General features: G+C 40.1%; 2 protein-coding genes across 2 annotated transcripts; both read right to left on the reverse strand.

Annotated features, from left to right (window-relative positions):
* Window positions 1-176: 176 nt before the first annotated feature.
* Window positions 177-1595, reverse strand: LOC122766896 (RUS family member 1-like; the record flags this gene model as incomplete). The annotated part of the gene is made up of 7 exons (XM_044022117.1): window positions 177-384; window positions 492-560; window positions 638-751; window positions 856-920; window positions 994-1051; window positions 1146-1330; window positions 1450-1595. Coding segments are annotated over 7 exons (723 nt in total), but the record flags the coding sequence as incomplete, so codon positions are not given.
* A 2062-nt stretch (window positions 1596-3657) lies between these two features.
* mkrn1 (makorin, ring finger protein, 1) lies at window positions 3658-27065 on the reverse strand. The gene is made up of 8 exons (XM_044021682.1): window positions 26946-27065; window positions 25732-25860; window positions 14777-14958; window positions 12700-12920; window positions 8013-8227; window positions 7078-7188; window positions 6512-6656; window positions 3658-5403 (listed from the first exon to the last, which is right to left on the reverse strand). The coding sequence occupies exons 1-8, from the start codon at window positions 27017-27019 to the stop codon at window positions 5191-5193; spliced, it is 1290 nt and encodes a 429-aa protein (XP_043877617.1). The 5' UTR covers window positions 27020-27065; the 3' UTR covers window positions 3658-5190.

Here is a 27065-nt window from a genome sequence, read left to right on the forward strand (position 1 = left end):
GACATTTTCACTAATAACTGCTAAACATGTCAGCACTGCTTGGAAAAATAATCATGTAATAGAAGTGACCTGATTCAGGTCTATGTTACTGTGTGTAGTTTGGTTGAAATCTGGGTTTAAACATTTAAATAATTTAAATGAAAATTTCTTTCTCATGTTTTGCATTTTTAATTAATCATTGATAACAAAATAACATTACAAAAAAAACATTACAAAATATAGACACACCATATATTTGAAGATTGAAATAAAGAAAATAAAAAAAAATCCAAGAATACATTTCAATTAATGAAACAGCTCAGTTCCTTTTGGATTTCCATTCGACCCTCCATTCATCCCAGTCCAGCAGAGTTCGTTTTGTGTCCCATCCTGCAGCTTCCACACCTAAAAAAGTTATCATTACTATTATTATTATTATTCAGAAAAATCCAGATTATGTTGGTTAAAAGAATGAGAAAAAAATTACACTAGACAAAAATGTGTGGAATTACCTTTGAGAAATGGACTGAAAATTGTGTCCATCAGTGTGTGACTCTCGTGCACAGTTTCCCAGTGACCTTCTAAACAAGAAAACATTTACAGTGTTCAGCATTTAAACACCTTGTACTCATGTAAATGAACCAAGGTAAAGGCTCACGTTTTCCCTGTTGTGTGTGAGAGCTCAACGTGCTGCTGATCCATGCCGCCTGGCACATGGCTCTGATTTCATCATGCACTGATGCTTCTGGCCCCAAACAAACACACACACGCCCTGCGAGGAAAACAGGCAACTCAGAGGCATCCAAAGTATTTAATGTGGCTCCGAAACACGCTGCTAGTCTGAGAGGGAGGTTCGTCTTCTTTTCTCTGACGTACCATTGCGCACTCCCATCAGGAACGGCATGTTGTTTTTCTTTAAGGCCAACTGAAGTTCCTCTGGGCTACAAAATAAACAGTAGTGTTAAGCTGTGTTGAACTTGACTGTGTGTGCATGTTTGTTTTCAGTAAAATTACCTTTGCACAATCTCCTGCAGTCTCACACCAAGTTTTACTGGCATCATTTTTGTAAACTCTGTGAAATTAATTCATATTTGAAAGAATTTTCAACATTTTACAACTTAGTCTGAAAACAACAACAAAACTTGTGTTTTGCCTCTTTTTCTTACCAAAGAAAACAGGCTCTCTTTGATTGGCCTCTTGCGGAGTCAGGACTTGCTTGTCTTTCAGGTATTGCTGCAACACGATTGAAAGCCGCGCCTCATTGAAGGTTTCCATGACAACTGAACGCACAGCCTTGTAATTGGCAAAGAGGTGGAGGATGGTGAAGAGGAAGAAGAGGCTGAGTGTCAGTCTGAGGGAGAAGGAGAGGGAATGAAAATGCTCTCTGTATGGGGACAACAAGAATCTACAGAATACACACATACAAACATATGTCACTACTTCCTGTATCTTTGATACATTAACACTTACATGGGATTATTAGTAACGAGCGGGATGATGGCCAAGCTGACCAGCAGTCCAGCCAAATTCACTAAAGTCTCCTGGGGACAATAAAAAAAAACATTTTCATGGTAATAAGTAATTTTCCTCAAACAAGATATATTTCCTACACAGGTTCACATTAATTCAAAAAGTAAAGGACTGATTTTGATTAAATTGGCTGAGAATGTAGGTTATGGCCTGAGGAAGAAATTATTAGATTTCAGTCATGATCCAGATATGAATCTGGAGGGGATTGTTTACACTCTGTGATTGCTTTCTCTAGTTATCAATTCAAAGTTTGACACCAACTGACAATATACACAGTTTCTACCTGGTTTTGAATATGCCAGTCCGACTTATAAGTATTATTATTATTGTTATTGTACACTTTTTCCATTTGTATATTGTTTATGTTATGTTATGTATATCAAAGTGTAGCGCTGTCTGCTCCCAACACTGCTGTTGTAAGAAGTGAATTTAATTCATTTATTGAATGAGAATTTAATGAATCTAATCTATTTAGATAATACTAAATAAAACAGTATTACCTATTTAGGTAATACTGAGCACAGAGAGATGCAGCGACATACTATACTGCCATTTTTGTCAAAATTTGGACAACATGCTATAGTATGACTTTTTTGACCGAATTTTGTCGACATACTATACAATGACTTTTTTGACAGATTTTGGACGACATATTGCTTTTTTCGTCAAAAATTGCACAACATACAATACTATGACTTTTTTGTCTCATTTTGGATGTCATACTATACTAAGACTTTTCCGAGTGATTTTGACCGATATACTATACTATGACTTTTTTGACCGATTTCAGACGACATTCTATACAATGACTTTTTTGTCAAAATTTGGACAACATACTATACCATGACTTTTCTGAGTGATTTTGGATGACATTCTTTAGTAGGACTTTCATGACAGATTTTGGACGACATACTATACTATGACTTTTTGACCGATTTTGGACTACATACTAAACTATGACATTTTAGTGACTTTTTGGAAAACATACTAAACTATGACATTTTATTGACTTTTTGGAAGACATACTTAACTATGACATTTTTGTCAAATTTAGGACGACATACTAATCTATGAGATTTTAGTGGCTTTTTGGACGACATACTAAACTATGAGATTTTAATGGCTTTTTGGACGAGATACTAAACCATGAGATTTTAGTAACTTTTAGGATGACATACATTTTGGTGACTTTTTGGATGACATACTAAACTATGACATTTTATTGACCTTTTGGACGACACACAAAACTATGACATTTTAGTGACTTTTTGGACGACATACTAAACTATGACATTTTTGTGACTTTTTGGATGACATACAAAACTATGACATTTTTGTCAAATTTTGGATGACATACAAAACTATGACATTTTTGTCAAATTTTGGATGACATATCAAACTGATTTTTTTTGTTACATTTTGGACAACATACTAAACTGTGACATTTTTGTCAAATTTTTAATGACATACTAAACTACAACATTTCTGTCAAAAAAAGTCACCAAAATATCACTTTATTATGTCGTTGAAAAAGTCACCGAAATGTCATAGTTTGTTGTAGTTATGTTGTATACATTTTGACAAAATGTCATAGTTTAGTATGTCGTCCAAAATTTGACAAAAATTACGTAGTTCAGTATGTCGTTCAAAAAGTCACCAAAATGTCAAAGTTTTTTATGTCTTTGAAAAAGTCACCAAAATGTCATAGTTTAGTCAGTCATCCAAAATTTGACAAAATGTCATAGTTGGATGACTAATTTTAATTTAACAGTGCATTTGTATGTGAAATATAAAAAAGGTGTTAAGTGACCATTGGCCCCCGAACATCTTCACATTATCAAATCTGGCCCTCATTAAAAGAAGTTTGGACCCCCCCAGTCTAAAAGCTTCATGTTTTAAATTTCAATCCACCCAAAAGCTTTAACGATCATCGAGTAGCAAATCATACAACCACATACAAAACCTGAACTACTAACCTTAATTCCGGTCAATGTTGTCCACCTTTTCTAGAAACAGCTGCCAGCTGAAACGATGCTGCAGAGGTGAGGTTGTGGGTACAGTAGCTTACAAGACCAAGACAAGACCCTAAAAGACACTAAGATGATAGTTGAGAATAACACATTCAAAGAGAAGAGACTTCACACTGTAGAGATTGATAATAAACTTTAATTTCAAGTTAAGATGGATGGCTGTGGAACATAGAAAACACACATTTCAGTATAAACATCTGAATTCCAATGGAGTTCTACATGGGCTGAGTCAGTAGATAAGCATCTTAGCAGCAAAACCTAAAATGCATTACTCGGTGAAGACAGAGAGAACCAGTCAAGTCTCTCCGTGAATCAGAGTAACTGAAGGGAAAACACTTCCAATAAACATCCCCTTATTCCATTTTGTCCATATGACTGTTCGCAGTGTACAACTATTATCCACAGGCAGAATAATGTCCCCCTTTACAGAGGAAAGTGGGGTTCCTGTTGCTTTTAGCCATTTTGACGAACGGTCACAAACAAATCACTGTTCAAGATCTTTGTAACACAAACACTTCGGTCACAGAGCGGCTCCTTAAACTTGTTTCTCTTTTGTTTATTGTAAAACAGCAATTGGTATTGACTTATAGCTAGCATTTAGCTACATTTTGTTTAACTTCCTCTCCGTTAGCCCATTAGCATTCACCTCATTAACATGTTTGGTGTTAATGACAAAACGTGAGGTAACACAGAGTGAAGGGAATGCCAACAGCAGCAACAGGCAGGAAGTTAGCCAAACAATGACATCACTGACAGCAGCTTAAACTTAACTCAGAATGAAATCAAAGTTTATGAGTGGCTAAGGGGGTAATACAGGTTATGCAGCAACAGAAAGGCTACTCATTAGCACGGTCTGATTCAATCTTCATAATATTAACCGAGATCTTTTTGACGCAAACGTTTCCGTACTTAAGCTGGTGTATGTCAGATGTCAATTTCATACGAACTGTTCTTCCAGTAACTAGTTTAATGAGCCACTCCGTGACTAAGGAGTCCCAGTACAACGCAGACAAAACTTACAAGTTTGTTTTTTCACGGAAGTATAAAGGGGTAAAATACTTTTCAGTACAACATGAAAGTGATTAAGGTAAATTTATTAAACATCAGAACAATATATTTGCTGTGAGCAACTTTAATAAAGACAAAAAAAAGAAGAGATTTTTCGGCCTTCAAAAACCGTATGTAAAACCTTACAACGTGCCCATTACTATTACAGTAAGTGGTGCCGAGTAAGTTCGAGTGCATCCTCAGTTTGAGTCGTATCGTTTTATGTACAAACCTGGGTAGATGATAAACAAGTCAAACCCACACCCACAAATGAACTTTACTTTATTAGCAGTATTTGAAGAAACGTACTTCTGTTAAACCTTATATCGAGTCCATTTAAGTCATCTTATTGTTTTTCCTTTAACATGAACCGCACAAGATAGACTGACAAAGATAGATGTCTAGAAAATGTTTAGCACGAGCGCACGGACATGGTTTTTTTTATCCTTTTATCTTTTATCAAGTTCATTTATTAATGGCCTGCTTATAGGCACTGCCACAATACGAAGGGTGGGGAGAAGCTACTGTCCATCACTCACACAAGACAGTCCATTCTAGTGTCTACTATACATGGGGGAGGGGGGGGTAGGAGGGGGCAGGGCTGCTATAGGTAATATTCATAGATATTGTCCAGCTCCTCGTGAAACAAGTCCCATTCATCCTCTGAGTCCGTCGCCTCGTCCTCAGTTCCTCCGGCGAGCAGCATGAGGAGCATCTCGCTCAGCTCGAACGTCACCATGTCCTCGTCGTCGTTGTCAAAGGAGTCGGTGCTGTCCCTCTCGTCCAGGATGTCCCACAGAGCCGTTCGCCTCGAGCTCTGAGAGGGAAACGCCACGGTCAAAAACGTGATGCATGGCTTGATTTCAGCTTAGACTCGCCGACTCAAAATGGTGAGATCATTTAAAAAGGTGCCGTGTGGAACATTAAGGAGTAGGACATTATCTTTTCTAAACCCACAAATACAGACTCATAACATGAGGTAGCATAATGAATGGCTAATGGGAATTATTAGGTTTTTTTTACAGACAACAACCAAGGTTTATATAGTTTTTCTTATTTCAGTTAAGAAAAGGCTGCATTGAAGATTAGTAAAGTCATTAAAAGACATAACATAACATATTAACATGGACTACAAAAGCCAACATTTATCTCTATTAGTACAGATTGGTAAGAGTAGTAGTAGACACCTAATTGTTTTCACTAGTACTATTTTGTTATTTCATTTATTTTCGCCTCAAATCTACAAAATGTGGACATTTCCCAAACCACTGCATACAAATGTCATTAAGGTCAAAGAACAGTTTTTTTCATATCAGACAACCGCTGCATTTACGGCGCCATGTACTAAAAAGCAGGGTTCTTGTTAAAAGGAAGATTAATTTTTTCAAAACAGAGTGAAAAGGCGATAAAAAAAATTCAAGTTTCATATTTAAAAGTTAACTTTGACCTGGCTAGTTCTATTCCATACACCACTAAATTTGTTAATGACTGTTAAGGCTTTAAGTGAGACTGTACCTACATTAAACAACTATGTATTAATTAGTTACAAATAAAGAACATTATCAGCTAAAAGGACTTGTTGAAGAGTTATTGTTTTAGGTGACAACTTAAGCTTTAAGTCACCCTGCAAATAATTACTTATCCAGCAGAGGGTGCTATAGTTGAGGAAGTGTTGTCAACATTGTTCCAAGCACAGACAGCTCTAAGATTTGGCCTTTGAGAGACTATGTTCATTATAAGCTCAAGAGAAAGAAGACTTAAATTATTCTTTTATAGTGAAGATTTGAATTTTGAGAGTATTTTTATTTTATACTTTGAGAGAGAATGCTTGATCCATTAATTAAACTCTGATTTTCAGTTACATAAAAGTAGTGGTATCAAAAACAAACAGATGTTCTGTGTTGTGTGTGTGGAGTGAGTGTTACCCTGTTTCTGCTGTTGGATCCCGTCTGTCGTCGCTGGGGTTGTGGATCCTCCAGCCGGCCGTCAGGAAAAGCGTGCTTATAGAAGCAATTTGAGCCAAAGGGGCACGTTCCACGACCCTCGTCGAAGTATCGACAGGGTTTAGTCCTGCAGAATGCAAACAAAAACAGGTTAGAGTGGATCAAAAGATCACAGAAACACACCTCATATCACACCACCGACCTTCGAAATATTTAGACGCTGGATTACTTCTCAGTGTCGTTTTGTTTTTTAACCCCCACATTTTACTGCCCACTCCCACAGATTCACCATCCTACTCCTGCATGACTGAGCAAATCCACCCACATTAGCTTTCAATTCAAAACCTCTCTGCTCCATCCTGCAGTGAGAATTATCGCCTTTTAAACGTTGTGATATTAAATCATTTAGCAAGCCGGCACACTGAATAACCACAAAGGCAGGGAGATATGTGTAATTATTAAAGCTTTCGCTTTAGTAAAGCTGCGGGATGGATCCCACAGCAAATACAAATACTCTTTTTAGGTGTGGAAGTAAATGATGTGTGTACCCCATGCCGTCCTTGTATTTCTGGATGAGTTTCTGTTTGTCTTCCTTATCTTCTACCCAGTACTCGCTTGGGATGACAAAGTTGGATGTGATTCGACACTCTGGGCAAGACCTGCAGAGAAATACATATACATAACAAAAAAAACTGAGAACATGTACTGTATTTGAACTAAATAATGAAATAATTTTTTATTTTTACTAAAATCGCAAAAACCCAATTATATTGTGATAATAATTGCCCAGTCTTTACATACACACACACACACACTGGAGAAAAATGTGTGGTGTCAAATCCGGGATTAAGACAGTTACATGATTATTGGGATTATTATTATTGGGGGAAATCCCATATATAAAGTTACATGACGGCACTGTATAACTTCAACTGCCAAAGGGGAGCCTGCATATTTCTTAGGGTTAGGGACTTTTCACAGGAGGCCGATTTATTCCCAATAAGATGATTTGCCCTGTCATAAACCTCCCCCTCCTCGTCCTCACATATACTTAAGACACTGGTATAGTGAAATTGGATTAAGTATGGTATAAACAGTAGAACACTCTTTCTTATTTTCCTCCAAGTACCAGCAGAGGAAGCTCGTACCACAGTCTGAGAACCATGGTTTTCGGTCATTCCAGGACTTGGTTACTTTGCATCTTATTTAAGACTCTCATTCTTAACTTCCAAATGTTCACTTAACTGCAATTCTACAGTTTGTGCAACAATAATAATAATAATAATGATGATAATAATAATACTAATAATAATAATGTGAACTGCAATTACTGTGGTCTAATTTTACAAGAACCTTTCCTATTGTCCTGTGCCCAATCGGGAACAATAACAGTGAAGTCTTCTGGGAAATTAGTAATCTAGAGGACAAAAAAAGAATTGCTCACTTCCCAAACCCTTTTTTTTGTCAAGTATAAATGACTCACTTGATGATTTTGCTCTCAAACTGCTTGGCACTCCTCCACTTGCGAATGCACTTTAGACAGTAGCAGTGGTTGCAGTTGGAGAGGATGCCGAAGCGGCGCTCGCTCGGGTTGGCCTTCTCGAACACCACCTCCATACACACGCCGCACATCATGTCCTTGCTGCGTTGGATGGCGAATGAGATCTCCATGTCTTTCTCGTGGGCCTCGATGCATGCCTGTGAGAGGGAGAATCAAGGTGAAAATCATCAAAACAAAACAAAGAAAGTAAAATTAGGGATAACTTTCCCGTAACGATACCAATAATACAACCTTAAGTCTCTACTGATACCAATATCAGTCCGATACAATTATTGTAAACCCCTGTTAACACATTACTCCTGATGCATTTACCACAGAACCATAACAATCCAGATATTTTGCTTCCATTAAGAGCATGCTGCTGCTTTTGATATACTTATTACAGTCTTTACTTAGTTTATGTGACATTGAGGGCTTCTGGAACATATTAGACGTCCCAATTTTTTTACCCAATGATTTTGACCAGTGTCAAACTAATACCAATATTACTCATCATACCAGCTCATTTTATTCATTCATCTTCTACCACTTTATCCTCCATCTGAGGGTCACGGAGGGGATCAACAGCAGGGTACGCCCTGGACCGGCCGTCAGTCCATCACAGGGCCACATAGAAACAAACAACCATCAACTCTCACTCACAATAAAAATCAATATTCATAGTTATGCTTTCAATCATTTCTAATCACTTAAAAGTTAACTTCTTCATTCTGAGGTTTTTCTAACCTCAGAACGAAAACACACGAGGGAGCAGGTCCTCTTCCATGGAGTCCGTCATATTGAAACTTGTTTGTACAGTAGGCCAGTATGGACAAATCAAATGTCACGTGTTAAAGGGAGCTTCTCAGCAAAAGTGTCTGGTTGCAATGTCCAATTTCATCACTAGATGCCACTAAATCCTACTCCAGGCTTACAGCTGAACTCCTTGCCAGGCACAAAAAGAGAAAACCACTACATTCAATTAATCCTCCACATGGGAAGGCGTGAGAGCTGCTTCATGTTTTTGGACTGTGGGACAAAAACGGAGTACCTGGAGAAAACACCCCCACACACACACACACACACAAAGGGAGAACATGCAAACTCCACACAGAAAGGTCTTTGTTCCGACCAGATCGTGCAACAGCACTAACCACTACTCGGCATGTGACCATGGAAACCACTACACGTTTATCATATTTATATTACCATTTTAAAAGGAAAAAAAAAAACCTATTTGAGATCAGTGTCAGTCCACTGTTGTCTGAATATGAACTTTTAGCATAAGGGTAAAGGATGATGACAAAAAGGCTCTCAAAAAGCACTCATTTATGGATCCATTTACTATAAACAGCTTTCATGGTGGTTTAAAATGTGCCTTTGTTGTTGCGTCTCGTCATGTGCTTTGATCCAGTCTTGAACAAAGGTATGGTATAGCTGAATAATTAGAGGGATAGATCTAGTGGTTATCAGTTATCTGAAATGAACAGTCATCATTGATGTAAGCAGCAACACCTCTGCTTTTCCTGCCTGAACATGTCAAAATGTCTGTTGTACTAAAAGCCCATTAAAATGTTTCTGACAGATATTGTGATTTGATTTTGCGATAAATGCTGCAGTTCCATATTAACTGTGTAACATATTGGAGCAGTACCACATGACACCATCAAATAAAAAGGCACGCAAATCAGAATAAGGAGGGGAAACCAGGGCTAACAAAAACATTGATAAATGCCTGCAAGAAGAAAAACACCCTGTATAGCCAATACATGAGATTAAGGACGGAACAGTCAGAAACGGGATACAAACGATATAGGAACAAACTAAATAGCATCCTAAATGATCGCAGGAAAGAATACTACAGTAATCTGCTAGCAGAAAACATGAACTATACTAAAAAACTATGGGATATTTTAAACGATGTGATCAAAAACAAAAACCTAGCTACCCTCCCTACTTCAAGGATAATAACACGAAGAAAGATAACATGGAAATCATAGCAGAAAGATTTAATGAATTCTTTGTCAATGTGGGGCCGAATCTGGCAAAAAACATTCCTGACTCACTCCTTCACTGGGACCACTTTGATAAGGACAGAGACAGAAACCCCAGCACAATGTTTCTCACCCCAGTGAAGGCCAGAGAGATTAGACACCTGGTCAACAAATGCGTAGCAAAAACATGTCATTTCAAACTGGGACATTTCCCACCAAAATGAAAGTGGACAAAGTAGTGCCATTGTTTAAGAAAGGGGACATACACAAATGTACTAATTACAGACCAGTATCAATACTACTACAACTGTCAAATTTTCTGGAGAAACTATTTAACGATTGGCTAAACAACTTCATTAACAAACACAATCTGCTATACGATAGCCAATATGGATTCAGAAGAAACCACTCGACGGCGCTAGTTTTAACTGAGTCTGTGGAAATCATTACTGATGCTGTTGACCAGAAATTACATTCAATAGGAATTTTCATAGATCTAAAAAAAGCATTTGACACCATCAACCATGATATCTTGATAGCTAAACTGGAGTATTAGAGGCATAGTACTGGAATGGGTCAAGAGCTATCTTCACAACAGATCTCAATACGTTAAGATGGGTGATAACACATCAACTTGCTTGGACATAGTTTGTGGGGTCCCACAGGGGTCAGTACTGGGTCCAAAACTGTTTATACTATACATTAATGCAAAATATCCAATATTCTGAAATGAATACTACTCGCAGATGAGACTAATATTTTCTGTTCGGGGGATGACTTAAACCGCTTCATATGTGGTTTATATAAATAAACTATCACTATTAGAGAAAACTAAATATATGCTGTATGGGGAAAAAAGGCTGTAAGAAAAGTATTAACATACAAGTTAATGGAGTGGATATTGAAAGGGTTAGTGAGAACAAAGTGCTGGGATGTATAATTGATAACATGTTAAGTTGGAAGTCATACACAATACACTTAAAAGGTAAGCTAGCCAGGAGTGTGTCCATACTTTGTAAGGCACAAAAACTACTAAATCAGAAGGCACTATATTTGTTGTATTGCGCACTAGTCTCTCCACACCTGCAATGTCCCCTGTACAGAGGTTTGGGGACACACTTATAAAGCCACTACTTATCCCCTGTTTATACTCCAAAAAAGAGCCTTGAGAATTCTACATTATGCCAATTACAGGGAACATACAAATCAAAAATACTCAAATTATATGACTTAATAAACTACCGCACAGTACAAATGATGTACAAGGCTGCCAACAAAAGCCTTCCTCACAATCTACAGATATTATTCCTGACCAGAGGGGAGGGACGCAATCTAAGAGGGAACATGATGTTCAGGCAGAGAAGGGTAAGAACTACATTAAAATCCTTTACCGTATCGGTCACGGGTGTCAGACAGTGGAATAATCTGGATGAGGAGATTAAAAAAATCAGCAAAATGGAGTGTATTTAAAAAGTATGTAGAAATGACTATTAATCGATACAGAATGACCCACAAAGAAAGTATGATAAAGGTCAGAGACAGAAATCAGTAGACACTGTGTGGCGACGGCAGAGGAGATAAAAAAACAAAAAACAAGAAGCAAATGTACCCAAACAATAGCTGACATTGATAAGCACAAATGTCAACACGTGAATCGAGCCACTATGGAGAATCAATTGATCCAAGATGGAATTGCTAAACTGGTCACGTGCAGGTTCTGGTGAACCTACATGCCCAGATGGAACCTTCATGGCTGGCTACATTCTGGATGGATGGGAAAAGTGGAGAGTCGTGTGCCTTGCCGCACTGGATGTAGAGGATGTGTACATATTCACATTCATGACAATCGGAATGCTCTCCTTGGGATGTGGTATGTTCATGCAGTATCAGAAAATGAGAACGATCGCCACTGAGCTGATCAATGTGAGGGTGGAAAGCGCCACAGCTCAGAGGGCTATGGTTGGGCTGCGCGCCGACGTCTCCACAACCCTCGAGTACGTGACAAGAATGGTGAAGCTAAGTGAGGCGAAAGCTATAGATGAGATGGATGAGGGAAAACCCCCCCACCCCCCACAAAAAAAACAACGAAACCGGCTCTCACACCATCCAAGTTAATAGTTAACCTGATGAATTGATCTCTATTGATCGGATCACTTTGTGACTTTGGGACGTTGTAACATGCCAGGCAACAAGTCAAGACTGTCATTCACGATGGAATAATATGGACACATGTACAGACATACACGTAGTCTGATTGACTGTCTAGAGCTAGACTGCATCTCTGAGTGCTTCCTGCTGCTGAAACATGTTTTGTCAAACTGTCATAAGAAAAAAAAAAAGTATGATGAAATTATGTATTGTACGATGAAAATATGTATTCTGTGGGTAATGGGGGCGGGACTAGATAAGCTTTTGCTTCTCCCGCTTTCCCTTTCGGTTTGTGTATTGTGTGAACTACACTAAGATGATGGGTGATGATTGATCTAAACTGACATGACCGAAATAAACATATAAATAAATAAATAACTCTAATGCAAGGCTGAGGAAAAACACACACATTCTTCATATTCTTTGCCTAAAGACAGCACCTGTCCCCTCAGATGCTGCATATATAGGGGGGTCTGTATTCCTGTTACCTTAGTGTGCTCGGACCGCTGGTTGTTGTCAGTGGGGTGGAGCACCTGAAGGCCACACATGTCACACACGTCGCCGTGGAGATAGGCGCAGTTGATACCGTAGCGGCACTCCCCGACGGCGGCGTAGGGACAGAGTTGCTTCCTCAGCTCTTTGTTTTCTGTTTCGCTGCTGTCAAGCTCCTCGATGAGAGGGACGGCACTCTCCACCTTCACTGGCTCAGCTGGACGTAGACACAGGCGTCAATACCATATCAGAAGACACAACACTGTTATTGTTTACATACCAGTACCCAGAGCAGCCTACATGGCATTATTACAGAGCTATTCAGGATTTGTTCACATATTGAGCAACTTTTATTAAAAATGGTGTGCCCCGTGTTCATGGTGATGGAGAGCACTGACACACGTTCTACTCTCCCCGAGTTTGTCGCTGATGCAGCTGGCAACGTTTTCGAGCTTCGGTCGTTTTGAGAATTATACCTATGTCTATGAAACGTGCGTTGTCTGTCACATATGCCTCCGTGGCAACTCTGTCACTGATGGCCGCGCGGCTAGAAACCGTGTACCTTGGCTCAAGCTCTTGGATGAAGTCTGAAACCGGACCCCTGCGAGATGTTAATCAGTCTTTATTTGTAATTTTTCAGTTTATTGATGGAAAGCCAAAAACTTTCCCCACATCCACACTTGTTAGATGGTGTGGGCATGTGGATAGTCAGAGGAAAGAGGGCCGAGCTTGAGTCGCCACGTTTTAACACATGTATTAAAAAACATTACGCGACATATTCAAACAGTAATTACAACATTTGATTATTTTTGATTTTGTTACTTTTTAATATTCGAATTATATTCGCCTCCCGAAATTCGTTCCAACAGCCCTAATCGACACATCAGCTTTTCTGTTAATGCCCTAGATGCAAGTGTAAGTTATGATGTTTTGGTTCATTATGAAACTGTGGTGGGGAAAATTACCGCCATCTACATAACTAATGCGAAACAGAGATTTATAGACTTGAGACCAACCACAGAGGTCTGGGCAATATGGGGGAAAAAATCTTATCATGACTGGGCGATGCGGCTTATAAATAATAACTGGATTTTTTTCGGCTAGATACAATATATATGTACAGTATATATCTGGATATAAAGCTGGATGTTTCTCTGGATGTCATGCTTCTCAAAGGAAAGTGACAATACACTGTAAATACACTACAATAAAGTATCTCCTGTTTATGATCTGTATTACGTGACCTTCAAAATACAGTTATTACTTTTCATTTCAGATCATTTATTTCTTTGGCTTTTTAATGTTAAATGAAGGATATTTACTTGTAATAGAATTTTGTCAATTCCATGCATTTCAAATCAATTTATATAATTTATAATATTCAGTGTATTCCTCGAATACATTCAATATAATAAATATAATGATTATAAATGCAAGAGCCTTTAAAACCAGGACAAATCATCACGGTTACCTTATCACGAAAGACAATATGCAAAATATATGAACATATCTTGTCTCACGTCACGATTGAGATATAATCGATATATTCCTCAGCCCTTTTACCAGGCCATTCCCAGCCAATAAGCAGTAGTGCAGCTTTTTTGATGACAATAATAGTCAATAGGTGTATTTGATTACACATTTAGTAGATTTATTTGAACTAGATTTTATTTGACTACTAATTTTAAGATTTGTAATAGTGACAGCCCTACCAAGAGGCAAACTGAGTCCAAAAAAGTTCCCTAATCCCAGATTCACAACAGATACCAGATTGTCCTCCATGTCCAGTACAGCATATCTTCTTTCAGAGGACATGTCCTCTTAAAGGCTAACAAAGGAATAAGAATTCTATTCATTCATAAATAATTAAAATGATTTCCCTGCACACTACAGCTTAATACTCAATTTCCACCATGAATAAAGCCTAGTCAAACTTGCAGCCTTGAAACTAAATCACAATAGACCAGATTCAAATATTAATATAAATAAACCTATCAAATGTGATCCTGAAAATGATGCTACAGGTGTGAAGCATGAGACTTTCGTGAACTTGGTGCAGTGCCAGTCCCTTACCCCGTCCACAGTACGGTTGTCCTGGAACAAACTCGGCAGCGTTGACCCAGTCTTGTGCCCCTGAACCAGGTGTTGGCCCACTGGTTTCTGGGTCAGACGGGCCGGCCAGCTCGGCGGAGGGCAGCGGCAGCATCTGGGCGTCTGGCAGCTCCTCGTTTTTTGCAGGTTTACAGTGTTCAAACCTGTGGAGGCACACAGGAACAGGATGGTTACAAAGTACAAAAATCACACATTACTAATTTAAGATAAGACACAGGGTGGCAGGAGAGCAGTTTGAATATACAACAAAAAACTACGTGACTGCTGTTTCCATACAAAGTCCCTTACCCTAACGCAATTAATTCAGTCAGGCAATGGAGAAAAAAAATGCAAACGATATGAGGGTGGGAGAGGGAAACAGGACTGGAGGACTAATGCACACCAAAACAGAGACAGAAAAAAGTTTGTGAATAACCAATAATCCGTCATTTTTTCACAACCATTTATAAAGAAGATAAATACATTATATTGCAAAGACAGGCTGGAACGGGGATAAGATAATACGCCTTCATACGCCCACCTATATCCATATTTATATAAATCAGATTCTTTCTTTTTTTTATTGAACAAATTAATCTGATCTTGACAGACGTTTTTATTTAGAGGTTCATATTTTAAGGGGTGCATTAGGATCACGTTTCCTTTCAAAACAAATACCAATCTTCATCATATATGCAAAAATTATAAACTCCCCCCAAAAATTATATTTTTAGCTTTTAAACCCCTTAAATGCCAGTTTTCCCAAACACACGTACACACTACTTTCAACATTAACTCATTGGCTGCCAATGACGTCTATAAAGTTATGTTACGGGGCGGGCTGGGGAACGATCTGGCGGAGCTTGTCTCTAAATATCAGGCTTGTAAACAGAGAATGTAGCCTATGCTGAAGCCTATAGAAGAAAAAGAGAGGCGCGTTTCACCACAGCTCAGCTCAGCAGACAGTTCCGAGTCTGATGATGAATTTAGCGAACCTGACCCGGTTTCTTTCAATGAGTGGTTGCCGTCTGGATCAACCGCAAGCAGCAGAGCCTCATCCTCAGATACTCCAGGAAGACATAAGGGAGGTAAGAGCTAACTTTTTTTTGCTTTGATCACTTGATTCGTTCTTTTTTTGCTTTGATCGCTTGATGATCACTTGACGAATGGTGACATCAGAGCAGACGATGACGTGAGACAAATGATGCTATTTGTTCTATTAGTTCCTTCCCGCCTCCCCTTTTCCCCTCCTTCAGTCCATGTCACATGAACACCATTTAGTCCCACTAGTTCATATACTGTAACATCAGTTGCCGGTAGCCTATTGACTTGAAGGATTTTTTAAATTTACAGATAATGCATCCAGCAGAGCTCCCCACTCCTGGGGGGAACCTCAGATCATCAGCGAGATGACAGACTGACTTGGGGGTAGGGGAAAAAGATGTATGGCACAATGAGAGGGTGATGATAGTAGCGTGGCAAGACAAATGGTTGGTGAAGATGGTGACAACCTGCCACCAAGATAGGATGCAGAGGGTTGACGTGTGGCAGAGGGGACACAAAGACAAGGTTGCTTCAGTTGAAGCCAGTGCAAAGAAGAAAGGTTTAAAAAAAACAAAAAAGCATCATCACACCACAGCGTTAAAAAAAATATATATTTTCATAGTAATTGTATATATTTCTATAATTTACAATCGAGCAGAGGTCACAAGAAAAGCTTCTGACTGGCATCAAGCTGGCTGGCAACCAAACAATTTCCCCTTCACTGCAACCCCTGGACCTCGGAACGTTGCTGCGGAGCAGGATAGAGACCTGCCAGCCTCCTTCCTGGAGCTGACTGACGAGCTGCTCCAACATATTGTGGATCAGGCAAACCTGTATGCAAGTCAGTATTTTGAAGCACGAGGAAATGCATGGAAACCAGAGGCAGTCCCAGAACTGAAAACTTTCTTTGGACTAACTTTCTAACCAGTTATGTCAAAAAGCCAAACCTTGAACTGTACTGGAGAGTTGATGAGGTAGATGCTACATCGCATTTCAGCAAGACTATGCCAAGGAACAGATTTCGGATTATATGGAGGTTCCTTCATTACAACAATAATGCATTACAGGATGCGACTGACAAAATGTACAAAGTCTGTCCCGTGCTAGATTACATTGTCGAAAACTTCAAGGAGATGTATCGACCAGGGCAAAATATTTGCATCGATGAGGGTATGATGCAGTGACGGGGGCGCCTATCTGTCAGGGTGTGCAACCCACAAACGCCTGTAAAATATGGAATCAAATCCTACATACTGTGTGATGTGACTGTTTACTGGGAGCACAAACCAACAGTCTGTGGAACACTGAGGAAAAATAGGGGGGAACCTCAGATCATCAGCGAGATGACAAAGACTGACTTGGGGGAGGGGGGAAAAAGATGTGTGGCAAAATGAGAGGGTGATGGTAGTAGCGTGGCAAGACAAATGGTTGGTGAAGATGGTGACAACCTGCCACCAAGATAGGATGCAGAGGGTTGACGTGTGGCAGACGGGACACAAAGACAAGGTTGCTTCAGTTAAAGCCAGAGTGTACTGATGCGTTCCTGTTGTGTCCCCTTGCATACAGGAGAGTCTTTTACAGCTTACCACGCTAAGCTGAACTATTCTGTGTAGGAGTGGAAACACACAATTTGCTATAGCTGCAACAGCATACTGTACAGTTTTTCACATTATATATGTGCGAATAAATGATTATTTTGCTATCAAAACACCTTTCTCAGTGTTTTTTTTGCCATTTTATGGAGGGAAACCACTTTTCAAAGGTGTCACTAAAGCAATATTAGCATCAAGGTCACTGTTCTGCTTGACAGGTTTCTTTTCACAAAAAGCTTGTTTTCTCCATTTTTTGGTCATTACACATAAAAACAGGTTCTCCTGCCTATTACTATATGGCAGGAGAGATGAGAGAAGAGTGTGACACAGCCACTGATTACCAACTACACTGAACTTTTTTGCTTTAGTGTTAAGTAATTTATATTATTAAATTAGTTGAATTAAAGAAGATAAATAAGTTCATTAAAAAATAATTTCAAAAAATAATACACAACACTGCTTCTTGCTTGATTACCAGGAAACTTACATCCTTGGTTTAAAGGATGTAAATGCATAGGTCACAACGATGATTAACTGAAAAAAAAAGAATACAAAATGAACAGCATTTAACACAGCCAAATGGATTAAAAAATTAAATAAAAAGCCATAAAATGACTCAAGTTCCATGAGGGTTAGTAAAACCATGTAGTTGGAAGGAAACAATGCCTTTGATATATATATATATTTTTTTCCCAGTGTCAGCTAAGGTTAATCTCAGTCTGGGTCTTTGTTAGCAGCAAAGCCAAAGCAGATGGACAATAGAACCTTGAACCTTTGTATTAATTTATTTACGACAAGTCATATCGTATTCAACAATTTTACCATATATTGCAGGTTTTTTTATTATTACTATTATTTTACCATATATTGCAGTTTTATTATTATTATTATTACTATTATTATTGTTGTTGTTGTTGTGCAGCTCTGTTAGTGTAAGAAAAAATATAGTTCACTCAGTCATTCAATCCACTGACACAAAGGACAAAGACAACTACAGTATGACTATGATATATTGTACTCAGTTTGACCTTCAGTACCGTCTCTTTGTTATATTGTACAGACCATATCATTATTTTTAGTTTGATAAGGCCTCTGTGTCAAAGACAGGGTCTGCCAAGCTGTTATCAACGGTGCATTCCATCCACTGCTTTGAACTGAGAAGAATACTTTGCTTCTCCTCCTCGTCGTCGTCTCCTTGTAAATAATAAGCATGTAACTGGAATGTAAACTGGTGGATCGTGTGCTTGGCTGTTTTTATGTGAAGGTTGCTCTCCACAGTGATTTGCTGTTCAGAGGATTAGAGTTGCTCAACCTGAGACTAAGATACCGTATCCTTCAGTGGATACACAGTCAAAACACTACACACACAGGGGTGGTGTTCTGGTACATCATATCAGATTTGTCTCCATAATACTTGGATGATATAAATTAATCTACATGTTTAAACTCGTCGAAATTATTCAGGGTTGCTGGGATCTCATGCTGTTTTCTGACTGGCCTTGGCCTAAAAAAGGCTTCATTCTGAGAAAACCATCATATTTAGATGAGTAAACCACATTGAGGGAGCTTTATTTAGAATCAGCATCTTATGTTGAGGTACAGTTCTTTTTTTGGGAGCCTCACACATACTGTACATGACCCAAGGTGTTTATAATCTTGAGGAAAGGACATGACAAAAATAAAGAGTTGTAGAAAGATGGATGAATTATATTTGTCTGGACATTTGATACTACAAAAAAAAACTAGGATTGCAACTGACGATTATTTTCCTGATCAAAAAATCTGTACATTATGTTCTCTCTTAATCAAGTGGTCAGAAAAATGTCAGAAAATTGGATCTGTGTTGACCTGACCTGGAAATTATGATGTTCTTGAATGTCTTATTTTCTCACAAACCAAAATGACTCAGTTTTTAATGATTTCTTTGTTGCATGGAGCAAAGAAACAAGGAAATATTAACAATTAAGAAGCTGAAAAACCAGAGAAATGATTTAATTGAATTATTAAATTAAAAAAACAAACAATAAAACCAATTAATCGATTGTCTTTTTATTATTTATTGCGGCATTGACTAATTATTATTAATCAACCAATTATTACAAATTATGCATTATGGTTGCCAAGCCACAAAATTTTTAATTAATATTTAATTTATAAATGATTTATATCTAATTTTCTTGCATTTGTGTCTGTTCTTTCTAGTAATTTGAACCTTGAGTCCAGCAGTTAACGTAAGTGAACACATTTTAATTTTTGTTCACGCTGTCTTTTGTCTCGCACACTGCGTCATGTGGCGTTTGTCACACTTTTCACATCTCCTTTCCGCCCACAGGAGAAGCAACAGAATCATTGTGGTGGTTTCAAAATCAACAGTGGTCCGCATTAAAATATGATTGATGGGGCAGACCTGATGACAACAGACAATAAGAGTGGCTTCATTACAGAAAAAAAAAAACAAGTCAACTCCATTGCTATAATACAGCATGACTGACAGTCCATGAATGCCTGTGCACACGGCCGTACAAAAGGAAGACCTGGCCTATGACTAGTCTCCTCCAGCTTCATCAGTGATGGTGAGTGCCATCGCAACATGCTGTTAACCAGTCTGCTTTCAGGGAGGAGGGAGGAGGAGGAAGGCTGCTGGAGTTACGCATGAAAAAACGAGACAGGAGGGTGCTGCAGTGGAATGAACCTAGGGAACCCAGCAACAGCACAGAAGGAGGGAGGGAGGGCAATTGGGGGGGTGGGGGGGGCCGCTCACACAGAAAGAAAAAAGAAGGGAAACAGAGCATTATGCAATTGCCATGCAGGCTGCAGTGCACTCTGTCTGGCCCTGGGGGCTGCAGGAGAGAGAGGGAGAGGTAGAGCGACATAGAGACGGAGCTAGGGAGCGAGACAGAGCCCGTCACAATAGACGGGGGCATCGGGGACTTCAACCATAATAAACCCCTACGGCGAGAGAGCTTTTCTGTGGACTCATAATACACGGTGCACAAACCCCCAAGGGAGGGTCACATACATAATGAGGACATCTTCCTTACTGCCACTCCATCACAATGATGGAGGAATGTGACTTATCAACATCATCACAACAACAGCAGCAGCAGCAGCAGCTTAGTGCTATGTACACTCAAAGGCTTCTCACAGGCAACAACAGGGCAACCATTCAAGAAAACGTCAGAGTGTGTGTGTGTGTGTGTGCAGTTAATGCATCCCTAGTGATGTTGGGGTGGTCCTTCTATAAGTGCCGCGGTAACTATGGGGATGCTCCTGAAGCCAGACATGGGGCAGACGCTGTCTGTACAAGCTGGCTGCTGCTGCTGTCTGGGTCCACTGGAGCTTAACAACAAAGCAGCAGCATCATCACTTTCTCACGAAGGCCAGACCATTTGAATGCCCATTGAATGCAAATACGCACTTGTGACGATAAATGAATCACAACTAAATGATTGTATTTTTAAGTGATGTGCTACAAAACAAGAGTTGAAATAATTATGATTTGAAGTAAAGGAGGGCAAAAAAGAATATATCTTCATGTGCATTTGGACAAAGAGATGAAATGTAATCTGGAGCTTCTTTTCTGTTGGAAGGTTAAAGACATTGAAACGACAAGTTGCTGATTACACATGAATTTGCCTATTTTTTTCTTTTAAAAAGGTGTACTTGATGTTAAAATAGGAAAAAGGCAACTGTTATTCAAATGTTATTTACAACCTATTATGGCTGCTTTAATTATCAATTACGAGTAGATTATTAAATGAATCAACTATTTCGATAATCAATTAATGGATTAATTAATGGAGAGACAGTAAAATTAATATCTATTGTTAAGAGAAGTGTTCTGGTTCTCCAACTGCTTGATCTGGTCCTTCACTTTTACCTCACGGACCCTCGCCTCACTGTTAGACTGAGCACGCTCCTGAAGAGACGCCACTGCCTCAGACAGGTGCTGCTTCTCATTTAACTCATAGCTGTACTGCTTGACCAGCATTTCTTCGAGCTTGCACACAGAGATCCTGTTCACCATCGCCAAGGGCAGCTCCACCTCCGAAGCACCACTGTTTCCATTCAGTGGTCCGTTAACAACCCATCCAAGCACTGTCTTTATAGCATATGGGCCATTCCCGCTACTGTTAATGACCTCCCAGGGTTCTAAAATCCTGGGAGCGTTGGTTCCAATTAACAGGTCGACGTTTGCTTTTATGTTTGGGATGTTTACCTTGGACAAATATGGCCACTTTGCCAGTTCTTCAGATGTTACCATGTTATTAATATTGACTGGCATTTGTGTCTGTGTGAGAACCTCTGGGAGAATATGAAAGTCATTGCTGTCCAGAGTAGATACCTCCAAGCCAATTAATGAATATGCTGGAACCACTTTTTTCTGCCCCATCGTGCTCAACAGGAAGTTGTTTTTTCTCCCTGTGATGTTTAGCTTCCGCATTAGTTGTTCTGAGCAGAATGTGGCTGAACTTCCTGGATCCAAAAAGGCATACGTTTTTATTATGTGATTTCCCTTTGCACTTTTGACCTTCACAGGCAGGATGGATAACACACACCGGTCCTTACCGGCCCCTGTATATCCACATGTTTTAGGTGAAGTTGGCTGGTGAGATGTTTCAGACTTTTCCGGGGCTGGTTGCCTTTTAATATGAAGCACAGTGGGGTGGGTTTGACTACATATTTTACATGTCAAGCGATCCTCACAGTCACGACTCATGTGTCCCACACATAAACATGCAAAACAAACCCCCCTTTGCCTCAGAATCTGAATCTTTTCCTTGTGCTTCCAACCCTTGAACTGTTTGCAGTCCTCCAAAGAGTGGCTACGAGCACAGCAAAGGCATTCAGTCTTTTCTGGGCCTGCTGTGGGCTCCTCAACCTTTTCCAGCGCTTCCATAGATGTTATAGTGGTGGCCATGACATTTCCTTTCATATTATATCGAGGTTGTGCTTTAAACCCAGTGACAGACTTTATCCCAGCAACACCAGATGACTCCTGTATCTCACCAAACAAAGGGTCAGAAAGAATACTGACACGACGCTCAATGAACATAACCATATCCATGAAGCAAGCTGGTTGATTGGTTGTCTCCATTATGTCATGGGCTATGGTCCTCCATTGCTCCCTCATTCTGAATGGCAGCTTTGACACAATGGCTCTTATATTTACTGGCATATTCAGTTCCTGCATGTACTGAAGCTCTTCCATTACATTGCAGCATCCACGCAGAAATAATGAATAGGCTTGCAGAGTTCTTACGTCCTCAGATTTAATTGTCTGCCAGGCCAGAGCCTTTTCCATATAAGCACTTGCAATTTTGTACTGATTTCCAAAATGTTTCTGGAGAAGTTCCTTTGCTACTGCATAACCACGCTCTGGAGCCATATGCTGGCAGCTTCGCACCAGTTCACGTGGCTGTCCTCTTGTGAACTGTTCCAGATAGTATAAACAATCCGCTTGTCCTGCCTTTTCCTCTACTCCTTGCTCAAAGGCTTTGATGAATGTCCTGTAATGGAGAGGGTCCCCCTCAAATGTGGGAATATCTCGTGGTGGTAGTGTCATCATATGCTGTTGCTGTACCAGAGCTGCTGTTATTTCATTTTGCCTTTGCATTATGGTAAGTATGTCAGGTGGACTTTGGCCAATGTGGTGTTGTTGCATAGGTTGAGCAGTTGATGACTGGTGTTGAAAATGCAGCGATGTTTCAGATATATTGACCTGTTGCTGCTGTTTTTGGCTGCACTGATGCATTGAAGCAGCTTGGACCCATTGCTCAGTTTCCTTGGGTTGCACATCCTTTAATATGGTTTCCTTGGGTGGTAGTGACCATTTTGACAATCCATTTTGTGTTGATTTCCATCCAACAGGACGGTACATCTTTGCCATGGGGTTCAACGTGGTGACAGAGTTTTCAAGCCTTTTCTTTTTCTCCTTTTCCAAATAGGAATTCATGCCATTGCTGTGTGCTTGAGAAGAACCTCTCCACTCTGAAGCCTGTAATACAGCCAGCTTAGCAGTGGATGCAGCTATTTCAGCTTGTAAATCAAGCTGTTCTCTTTTTCTTTTCAGCTGCTGTTCCTGTTCCTCCAAGTCATGCCTTTCTTTTAAAGCTGCAGCCAGAGCAACAAGCGCTGCCCTTTCTGCTTCAACCTTTATGGCTGCAGAGGATACAGTACTTGATCTTACACTACTACGGCTCCTATGGCTCGAGTGCTTACTAATATTTGAAACACTGTCATCAGGATTAACTTCGTCCACAACATTACCATTTTCATTTGCAACACTGTCATCATTTGATACCCACATTTTTGTGTTAGCAATACACTCATTAATAGGCAACATTTTTGCCTTGAACCATATTTCATGTTTTTCCTTTTCCTCACATGGCAAAGAATCCAACAAATTATTATGCATGTATTTTGCTTCATGACAGACTTCCAATAATTCATCAAGAGCATCCTGTACCTTTGTTTTATCATGCTTTTGCATCAAATCTTGTATTGATTTTCTTATGATGGCTGTTTGATTTAACTTAGCTTTTCTGCCAGACTGCAACCTGTCTAATTCATTAGCAAGGGCCTTTGCAGTGAGTTTAACCACATGTTTTTTAGTTTGTGTTTCAACACCGCCACCCACACTACTAGATGTAATAACATTTTGCACATTAGTCCCAGCAGCTTCAATTGTGTCCGACATAGCGCTGCTTCTTCTCATGATGAATAGTCAGTTCATAAACAGCCAGCAGCAATCAACGGATGCGACGCAAAGTTTATTGTCCCCCTCGCTTCGGCGACCAATGCATTGGGTTTATGCCCGGCGATGTGTGCACACAATTTCAATGGCCATTTACCGGTGTAGCGCTACACATACCTCCGTGCGTTGGGCGCCATGCGGTAGTTCCATGGTCTGATGGTCCGTTGATCCGATGGTAATGGTCCGATGATCCTATGCTCCACAGTCAGGTTCAGCTCCAGCACCGCTCTCCGGCGTCTCGATATCCACGTCCAGACGCTCTCCAAATCCCTCAAAGTCCAAACCGCTTCCAGCAGCTCCCCCCGTCTTGCGCTCTCGTGAGCGGGTGCGATGACGGCGTTCACGGGATCTGGACCTCCGACGTTCTCTTCGTTCCGTACCAAACGTGCCTTAAGTGTCCCACAAAGTTCCAACTGGTGCAGGTTTTCGACTAATATTATAGCAGCTCAGCCTCAAACTTCCGCTACTGAGGTTTCTGACTCCGGATGACCTGGTTGACGCGCTTTGCCTTGGCGATCGCTCTTTTGTACTCTGATTGAATGTCCAGGCTGTTTGTTTAGTTGCAATATGTTGGTTTATTGCTGTGCGTTTCTTTGCATAATGAAATTCCTTCAAATAATCCACAAACATTCACGAGTAGCGCCTCCGCGGTACAGCGGTCGAAAACCGTTTGCCCTTCCGGTTCACAAACCTGACAAGGACAGTGATATTGCCACCTATATACACACCTGAGCTCCCCCTCTGAGAGCACAGCGACCCCACACACACATTGAGTGAATTACACCAAACCCTCATACCACAATTAAACACATTCGGCTTCTATATCTATGGTAAGTAGACAAAAGAAGACATTTGAGGATGATGTAATTTAGAGATTTTGGAAACAAAGTGATATTTTCACGATTTTTTTCCACAAAATATGGTAAATAATCACTAATTGCAGCCCTAAAACAATGATGTGTGAGTAAAAGGAAATTGTGAAAAATGGACAAGACAAACTTAAGAATTGTAACCTGGATCTGGTTTCACTATTAGCAGGTTGGGGGGTTTAATCAGCCAAGAGGCCCTGCCCGATGTCCTTTTTTATCTAAGTAAAGGCACATGGTCAGATAACCCGAAGGACGCTTAGGCTAGGCAAGAAAATGTCCAACACTTTCTCTATAAACACTCAGATTAGCACCAGGCTATTTTAAAATAATTTTTTTCATCCAGCAGTAGAAGTGCTGCAATACTCCGAGGGTACCTGTTCCTCGAGCTACAGCAGAAACAGACCAACAACATGTTGACATTCAGGCAGCAGCAGTCTCAGGTGTCAGATGCACTTGAGGGGCAATCTACAACACTTCTGAGAAGCTGCTGTGCTGTCACTTGGCTGAGAGCACAGCCACTTTTAGAAGGGAAATGCTCAGCTGACAGCTGCCCACACTTTTTCAGAACTTCTAACATGTCAGCTGAATGCAAACATCCAAACCCAATACACATTGGCTTAGTTCAGTATTTGTGTTTTTTTGAGTGAAACTTTAATGTTGTGGTTGTGTCTTTACCTGCAACGGTCTCCAAACACGCAGTTTCCCTTCTGAAAGAACTTGCAAATCATGGCCGGTTTACTGTTGGTTAGATCGTGGGAATATCGACAGTTGTCTCCTTCTTTGCAAAGTCCATGCATGAAATACCTGAAAACACAAATACAGCAATGCTGTCATTGTCATCTGTGAACCTCAGGCAACTTATAGCAGCTGGACAACTGAGCAGGTCACTCCACCAGGTTAGACAACAAAAAGACAATTGTCTGGAAGTTTAAATGGTAAATTAACTGACAGTGCTCACTTTGCTAGCATATCACTTCGACTTCAGATGCTGTATAGTTAAGATTTACACCAGCAGAGGGTGCACGGCAACGGAATTGCTCCAATAGTTTATAGAATAATCAAAGTGCGGGGTAACAATTTCCTTTGGGACAATAAAAGTATTCTGATTCTGATTCTGATTCTGATGTGAAGAGAGATGTGACAACCTCTGTGTTGTAATGTGTTACAACCCTGGTGCTACTGTCCGGGAACCAATGCTTTTCAAGTACACTTGACAGAAGTTAAGCAGCGGTGGAAAGAAAGTAAAATAAATGGATAGAAAACTCCCTCTGTAACTCCCAGGTTGACAGTTCCACAATAAAACACTGAATTGTAAACCGTTTACAATGTACCACAGCAGAGGGAGTAAAATGACTTTTGCCTGGGGGCCCAGAAATCCCTTGAAACGCCTCTGCAACTCAGCAACGTTCTCAGTTGTCGCCTTGTACTTTCATACCGGGTAACACAGCCGTGCTAATGTTAGCATAGTGTCCACAAACAATTCTCCTCACGACGATATTTGATGCCGCCTGGATGAGGCACCAAGCAGGTGTTGTGACTGTTATGAATTTCACAGTTAAAACATTGACTCCCAATTGAGCATTAGTGACGTGAAGGATAATATGACAGCTGTTTTACGTGGGCAAGTATTTTAGTCCGACATTCACGCAAGCCGTGTCAATTATTCAAAACGCAGCTAGAGAAGTGGCCGCTCAGCTCCACAACACTGACTGCAGGACCAAAACACAGAAAACATCGCACAGTGTTGTGAAAACGCCACTGCAGCTAGCTAACCAACAGCTGAGTCTGCCTCACCAGACGTTGTTGTCAGTCGCTCGGCTGACTGGTCACAGAAAAGTCAGACCGCTTAATTGTATTCGACAATTTGACAGTTGGTTGTAGTTTCTTACCTGCAGGTTACGTGTTTGGTCCAACCTCCGATTACTCCCGAAGCCACCGCAGACGCTGCTGCTGCCTCCGCCATAGCTGTTTATGTTGAGAGGCTACAGCCGGATGTTCCGGACAGCTCC

The sequence above is a fragment of the Solea senegalensis genome, linkage group LG3 (assembly GCF_019176455.1).
Source record: "Solea senegalensis isolate Sse05_10M linkage group LG3, IFAPA_SoseM_1, whole genome shotgun sequence".
Taxonomy (NCBI): Eukaryota; Metazoa; Chordata; class Actinopteri; order Pleuronectiformes; family Soleidae; genus Solea; species Solea senegalensis.

Excerpts from the sequence above, each read along its gene's own strand:
- mkrn1 (XM_044021682.1), bottom strand. The coding sequence starts at position 27,019 with ATGGCGGAGGCAGCAGCAGCGTCTGCGGTGGCTTCGGGAGTAATCGGA. Across the intron at positions 6,657-7,077 it reads AAATACAAGGACGGCATGGG|GACTAAACCCTGTCGATACT; the intron begins GTACACACATCA and ends TGCATTCTGCAG. Across the intron at positions 5,404-6,511 it reads GATCCAACAGCAGAAACAGG|AGCTCGAGGCGAACGGCTCT; the intron begins GTAACACTCACT and ends TTTCCCTCTCAG.